We start from the raw sequence: 19997 nt of genomic DNA on the forward strand, positions 1-19997 counted from the left end.
AAATTGTTCCAATGAGTGATTGTATTTGTTCTTTTGTGCTTGCAACACAAAAAAAAAACTCCTTGAGTAAAACAGGCTTTGCAAAAATACAATGGAATGCGCCGCTGAAAGAAATACCAATAAAGACTTGAAAAAAAAAGTCCAGTATTATTCAGATAGAAAATGCTCATCTCAATAACTGTTCTTTCCAACAAGGACATTCCTAGAAGTACAGTAGCATCCAACACACTAATGCTACCCATGATTTTGTAAATGCCTTCAGAAATGGAAGGTCTAACTCAAATTGTGGAAGAGTAGACGTGAACACTATTGCGTTAGAAAAAAAAGAAGAAAAAAAAAGGTTTCAAAAGAAAGAATTATAAAATCTATTTGTTATTTTCTGAAAGCAACACTATCAATATAGTATGAAAGAGCTGTTGAGGGAGAGCGGGAGAGACTGAGTACCGGTATCCATGAGAAATGGAATAATCTGATCAGCAACCGGCATGTGTGATCCTGCTATGTGCCGCATGCTTGTGTGCGTGCTTGGATGAAGACGTGGTCTTGTGGGGTTGCTTGCATCTTTTCTGTTCGTATCTTTTTTTTTCCTGTGTGTTTGTGTTTTTCTGTGTTTGTGTGTGTCAGGGTGGAAATAGACGGCATCGTACATCAAATTCCAGCGCAGTGATACACCAGCTCCCTGCTCTCCCATTATCCATCGCTCTTTTCCAGCTCTCCCTCAATGGCCCTAAACTCCTTAAACCTTTTCCAGAATCGAATAGCTCTATTCAATCGAATGTGTTTATAATAAAGAGTGAATGTGCATTTGTGTTCTGGGGGATAATGTCGGCAGACATTCTGTGGGCAGGAGTTCTGGGTAATATGAGCACCAAGAATGGGCATTTGTATGTTCCTGTGTTTGTGAAACAATGGATGTGTGTGTTTGTGCGGCATAACAGAGAGACTCTGAGAGGAAGAGCGATAGCATGAAAGAAGAGAAATATGTGAGCTTGTGTGTGGTTGTTGTTCTTCTTTTTGTTCTCGTGTGCATGCGTAGATGTTTTTGGCGCCTTTGTGTTTCATTTGTATGCGTGTGACTTGTGTGAGTTGTGCATTTTGGCAGCACAAGTGTGTCATTCCTGCTTCGTTCTCTTAGTTGTTTTGTTGATAGTGGTTGTGGGAGAAGATAAGAGGTGAAGGGGTAATAGTTTTAAAAGCGTGTTACCGTATATGTATGTGTGTGCGTGTGTGTGCATGCGTATGTGTGTGTGTGTCTGTCTGTGTGAATGCCTGTTTCTCTGTTTGCGTGCATGTTTTCGCAGCTGCTGCAGATTGTAACTAACTGATAAGGGGGTAAGAAGCATGATCTCATGATTTCCACGGCTACTGCACTGATACACATCGTAGGCCACTTACAGAGAACACAAAACCCAAACGCACAGTTACACAGACACACAAAGCCACACTCTCACCCATGAGGCATTTTGACCCTATATGGCTGCGTTTGGCTTGCTTTAGGACACAGACACGGTCGCATACCTCCGAGTTTCTCAACCTCAGAGTCTTGAAAATATGTGTTATTTTGAAAGATGGTGCAGTGTCAGCATTGTTGTTCAGGGGCATCGAGGGTGGAGGTTTTTCTTTAAAGTGTGGTAGTATCCCCCATATCTCTCTCATTCACTCTCCATTTCACTCGTTTAGCACAGCAAAAACACAAACCTGCCAACTGTGCACACACCCCACCAGAAACACTATTGGGTGTTAAAATGATGCAACTGTTTGATATATATATATATATATTTCACCAACACAGACGTTCCTACCTTCCACAACCAAATGTACGCCGATGAGTGGACTTCTCGTTGTTGTTGGTTTTACGGCAAATTGAATTTTTCCATTTCTTCTTTTGTCACCTCTGTCATTTATCCATCGATCTCTCTCTTCATGGTATATTGATGCTGAATCTTTGATTGTCCACTTCTGATGACATCCCTCTTAGCAGATATACAGACATTTACTGGTTGGGTTTTGTCGGTTTTCGGAAGTGGGCAGGCCTACAGGCGCGAGCGAGGGAATAAATGTGTTTTTTTGCCCCCAGTGCATATTTACTACATGGCGTAAATCGAAACTGGACATTGTTCATGCTACAACCATCCATTACTGATGACAGCGTTCAGGAAAGACGTTTATGAGGTGGGCTGTTAGGACCAGTAAGTCACTCTGTCAGGAGATCAGAAGAGAGCAGTGGGGGGAGGAGGAGGAGACGCCAGAGGAAAGGAAAAGGTTCAGGAGGAAGGAGGGAGGGAGGGAAAAAGAAGTTGGAAGAGTAAAGACCCGGAGAGGCAGGGATGGAAAATAGTTGGCATTTCTGAGACAAAGCTTTTTGTTCATGGGAAAATTTCACTCCATCGCTCCCCTTTTTCTCCATTCCACCCACCCTTTTCTCTGGCTATCATGTTTCTTGTGCCAATCAATATTTAATAGCTGTCGCTTCAGAGCAATGACCCCCCCCTCACATCCCCCGTCCTAGCCCCACACCCCTCCTAGCTCTCTGAATGACAGATGAGGGTGAGAATGGGTGTTGGGGGTGCAGTGAAAGTGAAAGTGAAAATCGGGAGGGAGGGCTAGGAGGAGGGTGTAAAGCAGAGCGGTGGAGAGACATAAAGCAACGAGAAATAGCAAAAGAAAAAAGAAAAAAATGAAGGAAGCGCTGCTGCACGGGCCTGATGGGGAAATGAGTGAATATGACACTGGATAAATAACCAAAAGTAAGGGAACATTTCCCAGTTAATGAAATGATGCTGTGGAAATGTCTCCCAATTTCCATACTCTGTAAACTAATTGCAAAACTATGAGAGAAAATGCCAGCTTCATGACATCAAAGTGAGGATGCTGCCTACTCACTTTCCACTATTTGTGTCTTGTTGTTTTACCTAAGCAGCTTTTAGTTGAAGCCCACAGCCCTATTCCCCAAGATAAGGGCCACACTCACAGTTAGGGGACAAGAATGTGTATTTTGTGTTTGTGTTTATAGGGGTGTTTATGTGTGACTGACACATGGGAGAGGAAAAACCTTGAAGCTGTGTAAAAAAAACGGTCTGTGTGTTAAAACATTTTAGCATGAGTCGCCGCTCACCAGGAAGCACATACACACAGTGTGAAACTGCATGATGATGGAGTGGAGGGAAGTCACAAAAGTTTGTGTGTGTGTGTGTGTGTGTGTGTGTGTGTGTGTGTGGATGAACTGTTAATCTATGTGCCTTGTGTTTGTATGTATGCGTGTCTATCGGAGGGAAAAAAGAAAAGCCCCTTCTTGTCCCTCCCACCTGCTCTTGTAATCCTCTGTGTTTTGGTGACCTTGGCAATCTGGTGACAAAACATCCGTGGTGTCCCTTTGATTGAGGCCGCAGGTGGCCGTGGAGTTTGGACAGGCTGAAAAGACAGTGGAGGAGAGGTAGCGGATTGGAAGAGGATAAAGTTCTTGGGTTCGGCCGAATGAGCACTCGGTCGGTTTCCGATTTTTTTGTTGTTGTTTCAAGGCGCTGACCTTTTGAAAACTGCGCAATTTCTCTGCAAGCCAAACTAACATGAATGGGACCGCAGCAATTACTGGATTGGTACACTGGATTCACCCGGAAATTAGTACGATTTGAATAATAGCAAGAACGAGAGAGCAGAATGGCAGAGAGGCCAAAATGAAGGACTCTATTATAGCTTAATAGCTGTGAATGAATCTTCACTTCCAATGTATGTGTTGCGCCACAAAATGAATGGTTTTCAGACAGTCATGAGGCAAGAGTCAATGGTACAAATACATATTTTTATAAACACTTTGCAAACTTATTTTAACGTTATGTTATTTGGGATGTGTGCGCCTTGGTTCCTCTGTGAGCCTCTGAGACCTGAGATTACCCATAATGCCCTTTTCTGCATAGCGAAAATCATGATGGCCCGAAGGTTTCCACTAATGGACTCGGCAATCAGGTGCTGTTTAATTTTGTATTTAATGGCTGAGTGGAAGAACATTGTACTCTGTCCAGGTCACCGGCTTGAGACATATGGCTCCTTATTAGTGATCAAATGAGTACGACTTTGTCCTATACAATGCTGCGCACTGCTCTAAATCCCACAACTATAATAAACAAAGCTGCATTTTTTCCCCTGAACAAACGTCGGTCCCTGTTCGCTCTCAAAGCATGCCAGTCAAACACAGATTGAGCTGTGAGAATCTAGAACAGGCTCTGTCATAATTCTAATCCTTCTCTTTTCCTCTTCCCGCAGTGAGAGATGATGATGATTTCCTGAGTCTTAGCGAACTCCCGGAAACCTTCCCCTCCGACCCTCCGGAGCCGTTACCTCACTTCTTGTTCGAACCCGACGAAGGCTACATCGTGAAGAATAAACCCGTCAATCTCTACTGCAAGGCAACACCTGCCACGCAGATTTACTTCAAGTGCAACAGTGAGTGGGTCCATCAGAAGGACCACACTGTGGAGGAAAGGGTGGACGAAAACTCAGGTGAGTGAAGTCACAAACGCACAAACATATGAGGACGTCTAAGCAGAGAGTGAATAGAAAATAGACGCATCAGATCGTTCTTTGAAAAGAACAGATGGGGGGGAAAAGACATCTAAAGAAAATTGCTGTGAAGAGCGGGTATTCAGTAAAAAAAAATATTTCAGGACATTCGACAGACAACATTGGTGGCACAAAACACTAAAGACTGATAAGTTAAGTGCAACTGCGTGCCAGTTCACTGACAGGAACACTGTTTATAACATAAAACACGAAGAAACACTGTTTAAAATAGCATACGAGTTAATTTGCACGCACGCAAATTGTTGGCACTTTGCTGGCAAATATCAAAAAAAGAAGAAAAAAAAGAAACTGATAATGAAGTGGGTGGAAACGGAGTACAATATGTATGCTTTACACTTTTAAAAATTCCTACAACGGGTATCATTTTTACTCCTAATATCTATACGCTGGAGCCCGTGCTCATTTTAACTGTCCGCCTCCTTGTCGTTGCTCTCTGATGCTCGCAGTGAACGCATGGTAAACATTGTCATTTCAATTTAAAAAACAGTCTTCTCATAGTCCTGCGTATCTTTGCCCTGTCTGCCTCCCTTCCCACCCTGTGTGACTTGTTTTATCAATCTTGTCACGTGGTGACTTCCGGGAAAGAGGAGCCAAGTGACGATGCAGTGTGCAAAGTAAATATATTTCTCCACAAAATAAAACAAGACTGATTTCCAAAAGACTGAAGCAAAAAACAGGCAGAGGTAAAAAAAAGAGGAATCGTGCATACACCCAGTACGAACCACAAACCTAAACAAATGATCTGACAATGGGGGAGGGGACAAACAGGGTTTCGATAGACACAGGGAAGCTGCAGGTGATTAGACGGAGGAGAAAACAATCAGGCACAGGGCAGACAATCAGCACACGATCACAGCGGCAGGAAGTGCAGGGAAACAGAGGACACGAGAGACACCGACTTCAAAATAAAACAGGAAACAAGAAAAACTCAAACCATGACAGGTCTTTAGTTACTTTAAGGAGAGGTGCGTCCCATACAGATGCTACAGGGTGCCTCGTGCATCGGTATCAGGCGCCGAAGGGTTTAACAAAGCGCTGGTATTCGACTGGCGTCCCGGTGAGCAGACAATTAAACAAAATATTGTCACAAATCGAAAGTGCACACGTGTAAATGAAAATGAAGTCCCTGTTTTCCCTCTCTGAATTGAAGTTGACCTCTTAGCCTGCATCTCTTTTACGGCCCTGATGAGAGATGAGGAAATGATGAGATTGGACTCGGTGGAATATAAAAATTGTCGCTCGTCCAAAAGGTTGCCGTGTGGCCTCACTGGTGCGCTGCAAGCAAACAGGTTAAACCTATTATTCCAATGTTTACCGTTTGTACCGAAATCGAGGTCACGTGTCAGACGAGTGTACACAGCTGCACCGCCGCTGTGGCGGTACTGTGATGTTCACGGGACAGTTTAATAGGATCCACAGTCATGTACTGGACTGCGGCCAGGTCCGCGCTTGTCACTTGACAGCACACTGTATTACTCCGCCGGCTAGTTAATGATGAATCATGCTGTTGCTTTGGCAGGATGACAAAGACCGACACAACCTGGTTTCTTAGAGTTAAGGTTGACATGAGCTCGGCTTATGGGTCTCCACCTGCTCCTTAATGAGTCCGGGTCCCCAGAGTTGGTGATTAAACCGAGGCTAAAAACAGTTTGAAACCATGCAGGACCTGCTGAAGGAGCCACACCGCGGGGGTCAACAGTAGCACAAGTCAGCGTGTCGGTGTGTGAATCGCCGTTTTATTTTCTGGAAACGGAGCAAAATGTGGAACCGATTTTGTGCACCCGCTCTTTGATATTTGTCTGTGTGTCCATCTGTAATTGAGAGGCAGCAGAAGTGTTGCTTCTGTCTCATCCCACGGTGACATATCAACTTTCCCACCAAAGATCTCCCCTTGTGTCAAAAAGCACACCCTGCAGCCACTCTGCTGTGTGTGTATACAGCGTCTTTGGTGTCCTGGTTGGCTCAGTGCTTCTGCTACAGTTCTGAACCCAAGATGGAGACAGAAACAACAGAGCAGGACAGCTTGATGTCCCCCCTGGTTCAGCTGACACACATGAATAGTCAAGGAATAAATGTAACAACCTCCAGGAAGTTAACTTGATGGAGGTGAAACAGCTGGTACAAACAAAGAAATGAATGTGAATAGCTTGTAGAATACGATGGGAGAACTTTGGGAACAAAAATCTGAACTTGTATGTTTACATTTTCACCCACATTTCTGGATGTGAAGGCACAGAAAACATATTCACAAAGTGGAGCTTGATATTTACATAAAAAACAATGACAACAGCTGTTCAATATTTAGGTATATTTCCATTTTGCAGTCAGAGCTCAGTGGAAACAACCTCTTGAATTCACTGCAACTTAGCAGATGTCCCTTGAGTCACAAAGTGAGGAATATACACAACTTAACTTTTGCAACAGTTCTTGCGAAAGATGTGTCGCACAACTCTTTTGTGGTGCTAAATAAACACAGAAGCATAGGAACTTATCTAAAAGAAAAAGAAAAGAAGAAAAGTTGGAAAAAAAGGTACCAAAGAGGTTCTCTCATCAGAAATCAGTAGCTCTTCTGCGCTGCTGTACTTCATGTCAGTGAAGGTACAAACATCTGCACATTTTATCGATATTATAGACACGAGGAGTTGATTGAAATCATTGATTACAACAAAATGGGATGAATGTCTTTCTTCCACAGCCTTTGGGGGTTTCCTTAAGACACATGTGAGAGATGATGTATGTGTATGTACAATAAGCATCCATCGTCTTCCTTCCTCTCGTTTTTCCTCCCATCTCTCAATGTTCATAACTGATATCACACACAGCTGCAGCTCATTTATTAGTCTCCCATCAGCAGTTCATTTGTTAGCTGCTGGATGTCCACACAACGTGTTACTGAGAGGAAATTCTGTTCAATTAATGGCCCGTAGATTTCGGCTCTCGTACGTCTATGTGATGGACACTGAGCTTTTTTTCAGGATCAGGATCACCCAGCCAGCTAACAAAACATCTGTTTATTTTGAAATTGAGTCCATTTCTTTCTTCACTTGCAGCTGCATTAAACAATCTATTTTTTATTTTTTTTTACAAAAGTTTGATCATTTTACAAGTGTTGAACTAACACAACGTATTTAAATGGGGTGTAGGTTATTCTCAAATTATATTTTTCCAAGCCATCAGAATGTTAGTTAATTAATATTAATTAATTAATGTTATTTAAATCAATAAAAAAAAAGATTGTCTTAATGCTACTTTGTACTCATACAGCAAACTTATCTCTATAATATAACATAATCCATACAGATATACACATGTGTTTGAAATGAATAAATGAATAAGCTGGTGACATTATGCAATATCCACAGCGGTTGAGATTTGGAGCATTTTTCAGGAAAATGGCTCTTTGCCCTTTAATTTTTAAAATGCACCCATGCTGTCTCTTTTCTTTTTTACATAGAATTTGAAATGAAGGTTTGCTGCAACTGCACTATTTATATGTGTTTTTTCAGAGCATAACTAAAAGTTGTGCAGTGCAAAAACAACAACAAAGAAAAGAAAGTTATTAGCTGCATAAATGAGACTACAGTCATTTATTTTTGCTCTCATGCAAAGCATTTAGGTCACCTTTGAACAATGTGATGAAGAGATTATGAATACAAGATAAATATTATGCAGCATATAGTTGTAAGGAATCACATAGAAAGCTAGTGTCGGTCTGTGCCTGGTGAATGCACAGTGTGTGTGCACTGTTTATCTGTTTATCTGTGTGAAAACCTAAACTCCGTAAGCTGTTTTCTCCTCTTTCATTCCTGGTGTTTCACAGAAACAGCTAGAAGCCATGCCCCCCATACTGCTTTTATTTTCTCTGCCTTCCTGCTCACTCCCTCCCTCTCTGTCCAATCATCTCCCTCTCCTTCTTCCTTTATCTTCCTCTTCCTTTCTCTTCACTCCATGCTGTTTTGTACTATACTCTAATTTCCACTGGCTGAAATCGGAGCGAGCAGAGGTAGATAACACCTGGGCTTTAAGAAAGCAGTGGACAGAAGTAGGGGATGATGGAGGGATGCTGATGGAGGGTGCCTTTGAGAGGGCTGGAAAGGCCAACAGATATCAGGGAGTCACACTGAGGAGAAAGATGATAGGAATCCTGCTGGGCTGTTTTCTTTCTCTTTTCTCGCTCACTCTCACTCTCTCTTTCTCCACATGTTTCTCATCTCATCTTTTTATTATATACAACAAAAGGAAATCCAGCTTGGAACATTGTCTTTTTGAACCTGTGGATGAAGGTACGAGAAAAAGAAAGTAAAAATGTACATACAAAAGTTAGAACTTTGATCAATCGAGCGTGAAATGTATGTGTGTGAGGCCTCGCACCAAAATACATTCAGAAGGTTTTTCAAACCGAATGATGGAAATACATTTTTTGTCTTGTTATAGGCTGTAAAAGGAAAGAAAAGATGGTAGCAAGGATTCATTAAAGACGGTTGAATGTAAGTAACTCCTTGGAAAGGGCAAAAACAAAAGAACAAAGACCTAACATGTTTTTTTTGTATCTTGTTACACAAAAAGAATACCTCCTATGAAAATAATACCCTATGGTTTCCATACAACCCATGCAATCATTTTGTATGCATTTGTTGTAATTGTGAGCTAGGACACCGTATACAGTATGAAGTACAAAGTCTGTGTAGGCTGCGGTCGGGTGGCCGGCTGGGTCTAAAAACACCAGACTTTCCTTCAGGAGACTGTAAGTCACAACCTTTGTGAAGCCAGAAATCCACCTTAAGTTATATGACACGTGACTTCTGTACTAAGGCTACGCCTCTTCTGTAGTCATGCTCACTGATTGATATACTGTATATAACATACAGTATATCAGGTCATAAGGTACAAATCAAATCAAGCAAATCAAGCAAAAAACAAGCAAAAAACATGGTATAAATAAATAAAACAATTAATAAAAACATGTTAGGTATCAAATTAAACATAAATATCATGGCTACAATACTATATAATCCCCATGTACAACCTCTTAACATAGGATTAGGGGTTAGGGTGAGGGTTTAAAGGGCTACCAATAGCTCCATTTCAGTTAGCAGTCACTATATTCTAGTATAGTGCATGCTAGAAATGAAATATATTAATAAAACACTTGCAGAAACTCGCTAACATTTAAGTATCAATATTTTTCACTTTCAAATTTGTTTTGAAATTTGAATACATGATGTTATGAACATCTTGTTTTCTCTATAATAGATGGGCTGCGCAGTGTGTTTCAGCTCAATAAATGACTTACTTACCGAGCCTCATCTGGAGGACTGGTGAGCCAGGTGAAGGTCACGGGCAAGGGCGGGGGAGGGGCCAGCGGGACGGCCTCAGCGAGTTACCGAGGTCAGCTTCCAAAAGGCTTGGTTCCCTAAACAGCTCCATTGCCTGTCACAGTATCCTTGACACGCATGGCTAACTCGACCTGCGGCTGGGGTCCCAGAGGCCAACTGGCTCTTCCCTGCACCTCTGCCCGAAGAAGGGAAGGAACATTTAATAAAGTACTTCAAACAAAGCAACAAAAGGCAACCTGCCCGCCCGCCTGTGGAGAGGCCCTTTAATACAGTGGCATTATTAGCGGTGACAGCAGCTTCAACGTGTTTACCATATCTTCGGAATTAATGTGATTTAAGGTGAGAAGCAGAATAAATTGTCCAGATGGCATATCTTATTGTGAAGGGCATTTCCAGTGTTCGCCTAAGCAACGTGCGGACGACCTCAGTAGATCTCCATTATTGAAGAGCGATAATGACGTATCGTGTACTAGCTTACTTACTTTGTCTCCATTAGCCAAAGTGTGAATGGTTATTAGTCTGCTCGCACTGACCTGTGACTTCACACATGCACACACACACACATACATTATTGGCACACACAGTATTGGCTTGGGTGATTTGTGACCTCTTTCCCTCCTTTGCTGCCATCTCACTCGTATTGATTTCCTCTCGTCTTTTCCTTCAGCTCTCCTCCGTTCTCTTCCTCCCAATGTTTCTCTTCTCTGCTCTCTCCCTCTTTCTGGCTACACTCCCACTCTCAACTTGTTCATCCTCTCATTTTGTTTGCTCCCTTCCTGTGTCTCTTTGTATCCATCCCTCCCTGTCTTATACTGAGATTGTTCGATTTCAATTATTAACAACCGTCAAGATTCATAAAGGAGGTCAATTAGCTTCTGATTCAGTGACTCCTGATCTACGAGCGAGAGAGAGAGAGCTCTCTGTCCGTGTTCGTTTAGTTGGTGTAACTGTGTTTATTGGCCAATGGCATGTCCGTGAAAGATGATGTTTTGATTTTGTGTGGGAAATCACCTCATGTGTATGTGTGTGTCTGTCTGTGTAGCAGTTCTGTTTATCTGTGTGATGTTTTTTTGTTTATTTTAAGAGGACTTTTTCTCATGTCCTGGTTCACTGCTTCTTCAGAGCCACTGGAGGACACGGATGTGTACTCTCTTTGACATTCACATGAACAGTATAACTGTGCACACACACACACACCTACACACACACACACACACACACACACACACACACACACACACACACACACACACACACAGTAGAAGTACTCAAACATGGACCAAGAGAGACTGTGATGATCAATCAATGTCACTGTGGGAGCCATTAAGTGAGCAAACACACATTCATGTCTACACACGCTACTGTCTGCGTTGAGCGTCTTCAATTGGTCACAGACCGGTGAGTCTGCTCTGTCAATGTCCTGGATGATTTCCCTCCGTTGGCGGAGAACTCAGTCAACCTTTGCACACTCCCTTTTCCCACAATGCCTCTTATCTTGTTGTCATTTTACTCTTTCAATTTGGTGTCTGCCCTTCTGTCTCCGTCTTTTCAAGTGTGGGCTCTCAGGTAATGTAACATGCAACGTCCTCGGATCTTGAGCACCGGCTGTGACATGCGTGTCTAAATGTTCATCACATTTCTGTTCCTTTTTGATCAATATCGTGCTTTGCACAGTGTGTGTCTTGGGCCGGTGTCGCAATGATAGATTGGGACTTTAGCTTCGATCTCCTGCAGATAGATGTCTACATGTGTTGTATAAAGCTGTCGAGGTCGAGACAGTAGGACGGATTAGCCGTGCATTCTTTATAAAATAAGACATTCTTGCAAACCAAAAAAATAGATGGCTGACCAAACATCCGCATCAAACTGCTTTACTCTGTTTATTTTAGCAGAAAATCTTTAGTTCTCTGAAGATTTTTACATGGAGTGTTCAGGTTTAGCAATAATAGAAAACACAACATACAAGCGCTGAGATGCTGTGGTTCCCTAAGGAAAGGCTCAGTGCTCCTGCTAACTCTTCAGTTTATCTTCCTCAGACAAATGAACATGACTCACTGTCTCCACTGCAATCTGTAAACACACTTCCCTTCTTACAAACTAATTATTAGTCATGTTTTCCTCTTTCAGCACCATTTGGGGCCCCTGGACAGCAGGTGCCACTGATTGTTATCATAGGATTATGGCTCCTTGTCCTGAATTAGTCTGGAAGGGTCTTGATTTTTGTGAAACTCTGACTTGCATTAGACCAGTAGTTCTCAAACTTTTTCTTTCACGCCCCACTTTGGAGGAAGCAAAATGTCCGGGCCCCACCACCCCAACAACATTGGAACAAAATGGTCCAACTTTTTGAGAAAAGTGAAATCCCTTTTCAAAGTAAACCAGGAAACCAGTAAAAAAGTAAACCAAATCGCTCCATCTGACAAAAACTAATAACATGTGCAATCACTTTGTTAAAACTATGCAAATAAATGTATATATGTGCAAAACATAACTAATATTTGGCAAAAAAGATTACCATGTAAGCCGGCTGGATCCCTGTTTTCTCCCCATAGTTTCATGTTGAAGTGTCCTTGAGCAAGACACTGAAGCCCGAGTGCTTCACAGCAGCACAAAGCTCTTTAATTACTAAGGATGGTAAAATGCAGAGAATAATTCCACCACCGTGTGATTAATAAAGCTTTTTTTTTTTAAGAATCCCCACCTGTAATACCTCCGCGCCCCACTAGAGGGTCACGCCCCACAGTTTCAGAACCACTGCATTAAACTAATATTAGGGGAAAATGAACTGACCTAACTCAACAAAACAGTCAAACATACCTTTGGGACACCTGTGTGGCCCTTGGTGATGATGACGGCTTATTATTTAGATCATTTTTAATACTCATCAAATCATTCAGTGACGTCTCACTCCCGTAATGAAGCATCAACATTGACTGTGTTTCTTGACAAATTCCTCCATTTTAATTGTTTTGTTTAAATGCCGTACATCCATGTAATTTCTACACGTTTGTTTCCGCAGTGAACTTTATTTGTCATTCAACACATTTGCTGAATTTTAAAGTGGTGGCTTTTGTGAGGCTCCCGAGTCACGAAGGTTTGCGCTGGAGCTACAAAAGCCTGAAACGATTCTTGCAGGGAAATTGTGTTTTCCCTTGCAGCTCATCCACAGGTGGTGGGTCACAGCACCGGGTCACTTACTGAACAACATCCCTGGAGCTGGTCGCCATGCAACGAGCTGCCCACAAACACTTGAGCATAGCAGATGTTCGCAAAGAACGGAGACCCACACTTTTGAATCCAGATCCATCTCATTTACATACAGGAGAGAAAGCATGAAGTAAATGCAATGGCTCCGCTTATGTTATTCCGTTCGTCCCCTCGATGTATCTATTCGGACCTCCTGCCTTCGTCTCTCTCCCTCCGTGTCGCTGATGAATTAATAACAGCTAGCGTTGACTTTTTCCCGTAGCCTCTGTTTTCCCTGAAGGCCTGTCTGTTTGACCTGTCGCTGATCACAGTAAGCGCCACAAAGCTTTTGAGTGCTTCTCCCCCTATTCCCTTATCTTTTTCCTTTTCTAAACCATTTGGCCTCAAAACCCCACTTTCTGTTTTCACGTCTATCCCCGACTCACTGGCTTTTTCTCATATATATTTCTCTCGCTTTTTTCGTTCCATGTCGGGTTTATTTGATTTAAAGAATCAAGCCTTTCGACTTTTGACTGTGCCATTGTCTGTTTTCTTCATCTATGTGTTTCTGTCAAAACACAGAGGGAGATAGTGAGACAGAGGGAAATGGGGGGAAAGCAAAACAATGAAAAAGAGACAGAGTATAGACTACAAACGGTGTGGGTTTAACAGCTATGGCAAATGTTGAAATGGCAGGAAACACATCTTTTGGCTTTGGATTCATAACATAGCTACCAGAGTATTTCTTCCTATGGCATTGTCCAGATCACATTATGAAAATGTGTTATCAGATGGTGGACATTGAAATGATTTCCCATGTATAAAATTACAAAGGTATGTTTTTAATTAAGGTCATTTCAACAAGCCCATTCATTTGGCTGACAGTGTTAGATTACATAATTGCTTTTTGTTCCACTGGTTTAAATCCATTTGTAGAAAACATGCTTTTCAGCTTTTTTCTTTTTTTTTTCTTTCTCACCACTTCCATGGAAAAGCTGCTTATCATTATCTTTTTTCTCCAACTTTTCTCCAGATTTGATAACATGAAAGACTCATGTATTTAAGCTTCTGCTCGCAAATCATTTTAGTTTGTGAACAAATACAGTTTAGTCTTTGAAAATAAACTTGCTCTGAATGGTGCGTTTAAAGGAACATTATGTGTTTTCTTTAATAGTCTGGTTATTATTTATGCAGTTTTAGCCATCAACTCATATTGGCTAGGTCAATAAGGTAACATGTTATGACAATGAAGTTATAGCAAGAAAAAAATGAAAGACCACTTAACACGCAGTATTCAAACGTCAAAATATTGAGAAATGCAAAGTTATCATGCAAAACTTTTTTATGTACATTTTTGAGAGTTACCTTCTAGTATATATTAGCATTAAAAATAAAAAAAATAAACCTACAGGTTCTCTGAACTGTTTAAATCATTGCATCCAATTTAGTAAAAGGTACTTTTCTGTGAACATGCACAGTATCACAAACTGCTATGCAAACCAACGGCGGTCGAACATGATTTGTAATCTCGACTCTGCAACCTGTTCAATCTTTTTTTTCTGCATGTTCGCTCCCTTAGTCCCCATTTGTCAGATAAAAAAGTCCGGACCCGACAAAGCACGTTCGTCCACATTTGTACTTTTCCTCCCCAGCTGACAAGTAAACTTTGTTATAAGAATTGACACTTTAGGACTAAGAGAAATATTCGAGGGATGTGTGCAGTTTTTTGATTGATAGAAATGTTTGTGACAGTATCCACTCGTCTTGATACTTGTCCTCCATTTTTCATCTACTTCCTTCCCCTCACCTCCCTCAGCTGACAGCAGTGGTTTTGTTGATGTGAAGCACTGTCATGCTACAGAGACCCGCCATTCCACGCTTGTCTTCTCTTAAGAGAATGATATGAATGCTCTAAGCACTGTATCTAAACACAATCAGACACCGAGGGATTTGGGACTTTTCAAGCCTCAGGTAATTCAGTCGCTCTCTGCTCGGCAACACTAGCTTCCTGAGTTTGCATTAGCAAACACGGGACCGACTGGGGCTTCACTGGTTTCAACAGCACAACTCCAGATCAAGTGACATCTATCTTCATCTTCTTTAAGGAGTTACACTTTTTTATCTGTTTGCTCAACATTTTTTTATTGGCATGACTCTAAAAGAAAACAAGGGAATCATGGAGGATGGAGGTATGAATTTGTGAAAAGTTTTCCATCCTTTTTTTTCTCCATTTTTCTGGTTTAACGTGTCTTACTTACTTTTAATCCTCAAATGAGATGAAAACACATAGATGGCACTGCATATGTTATATTTAACCAACTGATGCCACTTCTTCATGAAACACAGTGGAGCTTAAAACCATTGTGTCTCCACAAGGGCAGATACATTTGTGTTGCTTCAATAACTCTTCCAACACAACATGTCATATGTTCAACCAAAAATGTCAATGTTGTCCTGTAGTAGTTTTGTTTTTCCTTTTTTCTTTTCATTTGACCATTGGATCTGACTCTGTCATTGACTCTTATTATGCAAATGCCTTTGACATAATGGCGAAAACCAAAAAATGACATATCTTTTGTGAGGGTCATCTTTTCCACTGGTTTCACAACCATCCTTTCCCTCGTCGGAAGTCTTAGCACATACACACAACCATTAAAAAAGCACTTACATGTATGGCCAAAAAATAAGGTTTTTCGTCGCATCACAAACTCTAGCTGTGTTATCAATTCTTCTCTAATTCCTGACCTGAAACAGGATGTTTAGACACGAGTTACTGATCACTGGTCAGGTGTCTGAGGCTGACAGTTAAAGGATTGCCTCAGTGCACGTTGACTCCCTTGACAGCTCCTCCATTCCTTTCCACTAAGCCAACAGTGTCAGATTGTTGTATCTTTTTGACGTCAGCCTCACTGAGACATTGACTGCGTTTCATCATTACAGTCATTGATTTCCCCCGCTGTAAAACAAACTTGGCTCTCCCTGATTCCCTCTATATATGTCCTGTTCCGGTTTTGTTTTCCTTCTGTCAGTCTGTTTTCTCATATCCCTGCAACCCGTTGTGCTCTCAGGTGTCCTCTCACTAATATCTTCCCTTTTCAATACATGCAATACCTTGCAACACACGTCTCAGTTTACCTCTTTGTTCGCCCGCTGACATCAATAAATCTTGTATGTTGCAGTGCTCCAACTTCTTCTTTGAAGTATAACGCTAAACAGGCTTCATTCACCTTCTTTAAAATTGACTCACTTCAGCAATTAAAAACAGGCAACTAAATATTACTGTGGTCACACATGTAGGGATGAACTGTAAATATCAGTTGTTTGCATGATAGAGTTTATAAAGGGCAGTTGACATTGTGCCTCAGATGAGCTTCACGTGATCAACGATGTTGCTCAACTTTGCGTTGGGTGCAGCGTTAGCACCAAGAGCTCAATACAATAAAAGAGCGAATACACTTTGAGCGAAATAGCGAGGTGTAAAACTTGTCTTAGCTTAGACTATATTCATGAAGGCTTCCTATAAGTGCAACACAAAGATACTGTAAAAGTTATCTGGCACAGCTTTTTTCAGTCCTCTGCTGGGAAAAAAGCATTTTCTTCTGAGAGGCAAGCCAGCTGCAGTTTTTTAGACAGAATACCTGAGGTGTAGCCGCTGTTCTCCATGCTGCATTACACTCTCTGATTTCTTATTTTCTGATGTGTCATAAGTTATTCATGGTGAGAAAAAGTGTACAATTGAATTGGATTGGTAATATCTTCTATATTTTGTGCAGGTTCTTAGCTTAAAGTCTTGTTACATTTCAATGCAAAGCATTTCATGTAGTTTACTGCTGATACTTTTTGATATTCATCTTATTATATGTTCAGTGATGCAAATGCTTTAAATGCTAAATGTTTTCCATTTAATTTGTCCTCAGCACTAACTTGTGCCTTAGCTCTTACTGTGTCCCCCTAGTCTCGGGTCCCATTTTATTTTCGTTTGTTTGAGTCCATTTGCCATAACTTGCTCTCTGGCTCACTTCAACCGTTCACTTTAATTGCCTTACTTCCCTCATTACTTCGGCAGTAGAATGCCCACTGGTGTCCACCTCTTCCCCATCCTTTGTGTCCACACACTGCCCACTACTTGTCTCAGTTTTAGTCCTGGGTTGCTTACCGTTTATAATTGCCACTTTATCTGCCATTTTCTTAGCTTCTACCTCTCTTGCTGTGTCCCTTGCCCATTTTGTTTAAAGCTGTGAGGCCATAACAATCTCCCCTGTTTGCTAGTTTGCTCCAGTGCTGATATTCACCCTAGTTAGTTCTCCTGTCTTTGCTCTTTCCCCTCATAGCTTTCTCCCCCTGACTGGCTATTATCTTTTGTTGTGCCAGCAATACCTTCTGCAGGCTTTTAACTCTCTGCCTTTCTTTGCTCTTTGACCTCTGTTCCATCAATGCTATTTGAATTGCCATATCTTCAATTCCCTTTTTTTTTAAACTTTCCACCTCTTCCGTGCTCATCTGGCCTTCTTATTAATCTTGATTTTTTTTTATACTCACTTAAAGCTATGTCTTCCTATCTCCCAGCTAGCTACCACAAAGGCTTTGGTTGCCTTTCTTACTCTTTGCCCTCTTGGGCTTCTTTTTAATCCTCCAGCTGGCCATTAATGGCCATTGGTCTGCCACAGTCCTGCTCACTGGATTTCTCTTTTTGCCTGCCCCTCTGTCCCTTTTGCTTTTAGGCTGACGTGCTTACTTTAACCCTCTCTCAATTTCTCTGGTGGCAGGAACTTACTGAGAGTCTTCATAAGTAATAGGCCCAAGTCAGATTTGTGGAGCCCCATAGAGATTCTTGCTTGAGTCTTTGTAACACTGCTGAACCTGAAATAAACTGCCAAGATATTTTTTTTCATAGCATTTTGCTCGTCTGCTCCCTAGTCCCCACATACTTTTACCTAAACTCATTTTTTTTATATCTCTTTTCCCTTTTCCTTTCCGTTTCACATTTCATTGCCCTCTCCCTCCTCTTATTCCGTCATCCTCTCTCTTCCTCTCACTGTGCCTCTGTCATGTTATTCTCCATTACTTCTCCCAGGCTACCGTTTCTCTCATTTTCTTCTCCTCTTTCTTTCTATTTTGTGAGCTTAACCCTCTCTTTTTTTGATTTTCATCAGTCCCTCCTCCTCCTTTTATATTATTCCTTTCAAGCATTTCCACAATATTCTCAATTTATTTTTTCCCCCTCCACCGGTGTTCTACCTGACCCTTTCCTATGTTTCCTCTTTTTATCCGGAGTTAATCCCTTGCTCTTCATTTCTTTTTTTCTCTGTAGTCCTCCCTCTGTGTTCCCTTGCAGACCTATCAGTTGAGTGCAGCTTTTCAAACCTCACACTTATTCTCCACATGCTGCTGCTTTCAAAACACCAGAGAAAAGAGTGAATCGGAGAGTGGATTGGGTTAAATGGTGAAAGTGCAAAGGAACAATCTCGCAAAGTTTACATTACATCCACAGTGACTACTCAGTAGAATGATCTTGCTTTGTACACAAGCAGCCGGTATTGTATGAAAACCTTGGCCATATTTACTGTGCACCGCCTTTGCTTTTGCTTCTTAAGCTAACATAAAAGCCACGTCACCAGATTATAAGATTAAAGAGACGCTTACTTTCTCTTGAGTATCAGTGGCTTGGTGAGAACAGGAACGTGTGACTCATTTCACCTTTCAGGCAGTCTTCTCAAAACTATATTCTACATTTCTACTGATAACGCAAGTGATTCAACTGTGTTTTTGGTTTCTTCTGCAGGTCTGGTCGTAAGAGAAGCCAGTATAGAAATTACACGGCAGCAGGTCGAGGAGCTGTTTGGTCCTGAAGATTACTGGTGTCAGTGCGTGGCCTGGAGCTCCGCCGGCACCACCAAGAGCCGGAAGGCACACGTCCGCATTGCATGTGAGTACAGTACTGTGCGCATGCACGTGAGCTCTAAAGACCACAGGGGGCCGTGAGTGAGCATGGAGAGTATGAGTGGGTCATTGTTCTTATACTCACAAATCTGTTTTTTTTTGGCATAGTACATTTTTAAATGACACACAAGTCTTGTTTTTGCTTCCCAAAAATGAAAAGATAACAACACCCAAACAGACTACATGCACATAGATCAATAGAGTGGAAATTAAAGATCTTATGGATTGATTATTCCTGACAAAATAAGACCATGAATACTTGCTCCTCATTACAATTCTAGAAATATAACTTTGACCTCTATTATTATGACGTGCAGAGGCACATTACTGCTATAAGGGAAACCATTTAACTAGAAAGACTCATGGTCCTGGTTGAGTAAAACCTTTAACATTGTTTTGACACCGAATCCAAGATGGTGGGGAACTTCTTTTAGGCAGAGACTTAGCTCTATAACTGCAGCGTCAGTAGCTTCCTGTTATGTGCTGGTAAAGAATTTAATTTGACAACTGGGAGTCTGACTCGAAGGTCACCAACAGAACACAAGCCAGACTCGACCCAGGCACACTCAATATCACTCCTGTACCACTGCATACACAGTAATCACATCGGGAAATCATTTCTGGATTGCTGGATCTAAGCAACAGTCAAGGGACAAAGAAAACGTTGCACTTTGTTGTAAGTGATCGTCACCTGGCGGCATTGCAGCAACTGTTTGGCAAGGGAATTGAGATGTTTGATAGAAATCAGCAAAGAAAACGTGTTAGTTTTCATCTCAGGCTCATATAACAGAATGGATTGTCCCGTCAAAGCTCCTTTCACTGGCCTGAGAATTGAACCCCACAGCGGTTGTTTTCCAAGCGTCGTTGCGCTGGTCAATTCAGCCATATAAGACAACTGGGACTCATCTTGAGTGCTCAGGTTGTAGAAGGGTCAAGCAGAAAAGAAATACCAATAAC

General features: G+C 41.6%; 1 protein-coding gene across 2 annotated transcripts in view; it reads left to right on the forward strand.

Moving 5' to 3' along the window:
• unc5ca (unc-5 netrin receptor Ca) overlaps positions 1 to 19997 on the forward strand; it is a 170751-nt gene that overhangs the window by 80047 nt on the left and 70707 nt on the right. For both annotated transcript variants that reach the window (XM_068604871.1, XM_068604873.1), the window contains exons 2-3: positions 4261 to 4497; positions 18883 to 19026. In XM_068604871.1, the coding sequence (XP_068460972.1) occupies positions 4261 to 4497; positions 18883 to 19026 (381 nt within the window). The remainder of the gene's footprint in view (positions 1 to 4260; positions 4498 to 18882; positions 19027 to 19997) is intronic.

Source organism: Clinocottus analis, unplaced genomic scaffold (assembly GCF_023055335.1).
Source record: "Clinocottus analis isolate CAN_PGR_092001 unplaced genomic scaffold, fCliAna1.0.p SCAF_7, whole genome shotgun sequence".
Classification (NCBI taxonomy): Eukaryota; Metazoa; Chordata; class Actinopteri; order Perciformes; family Cottidae; genus Clinocottus; species Clinocottus analis.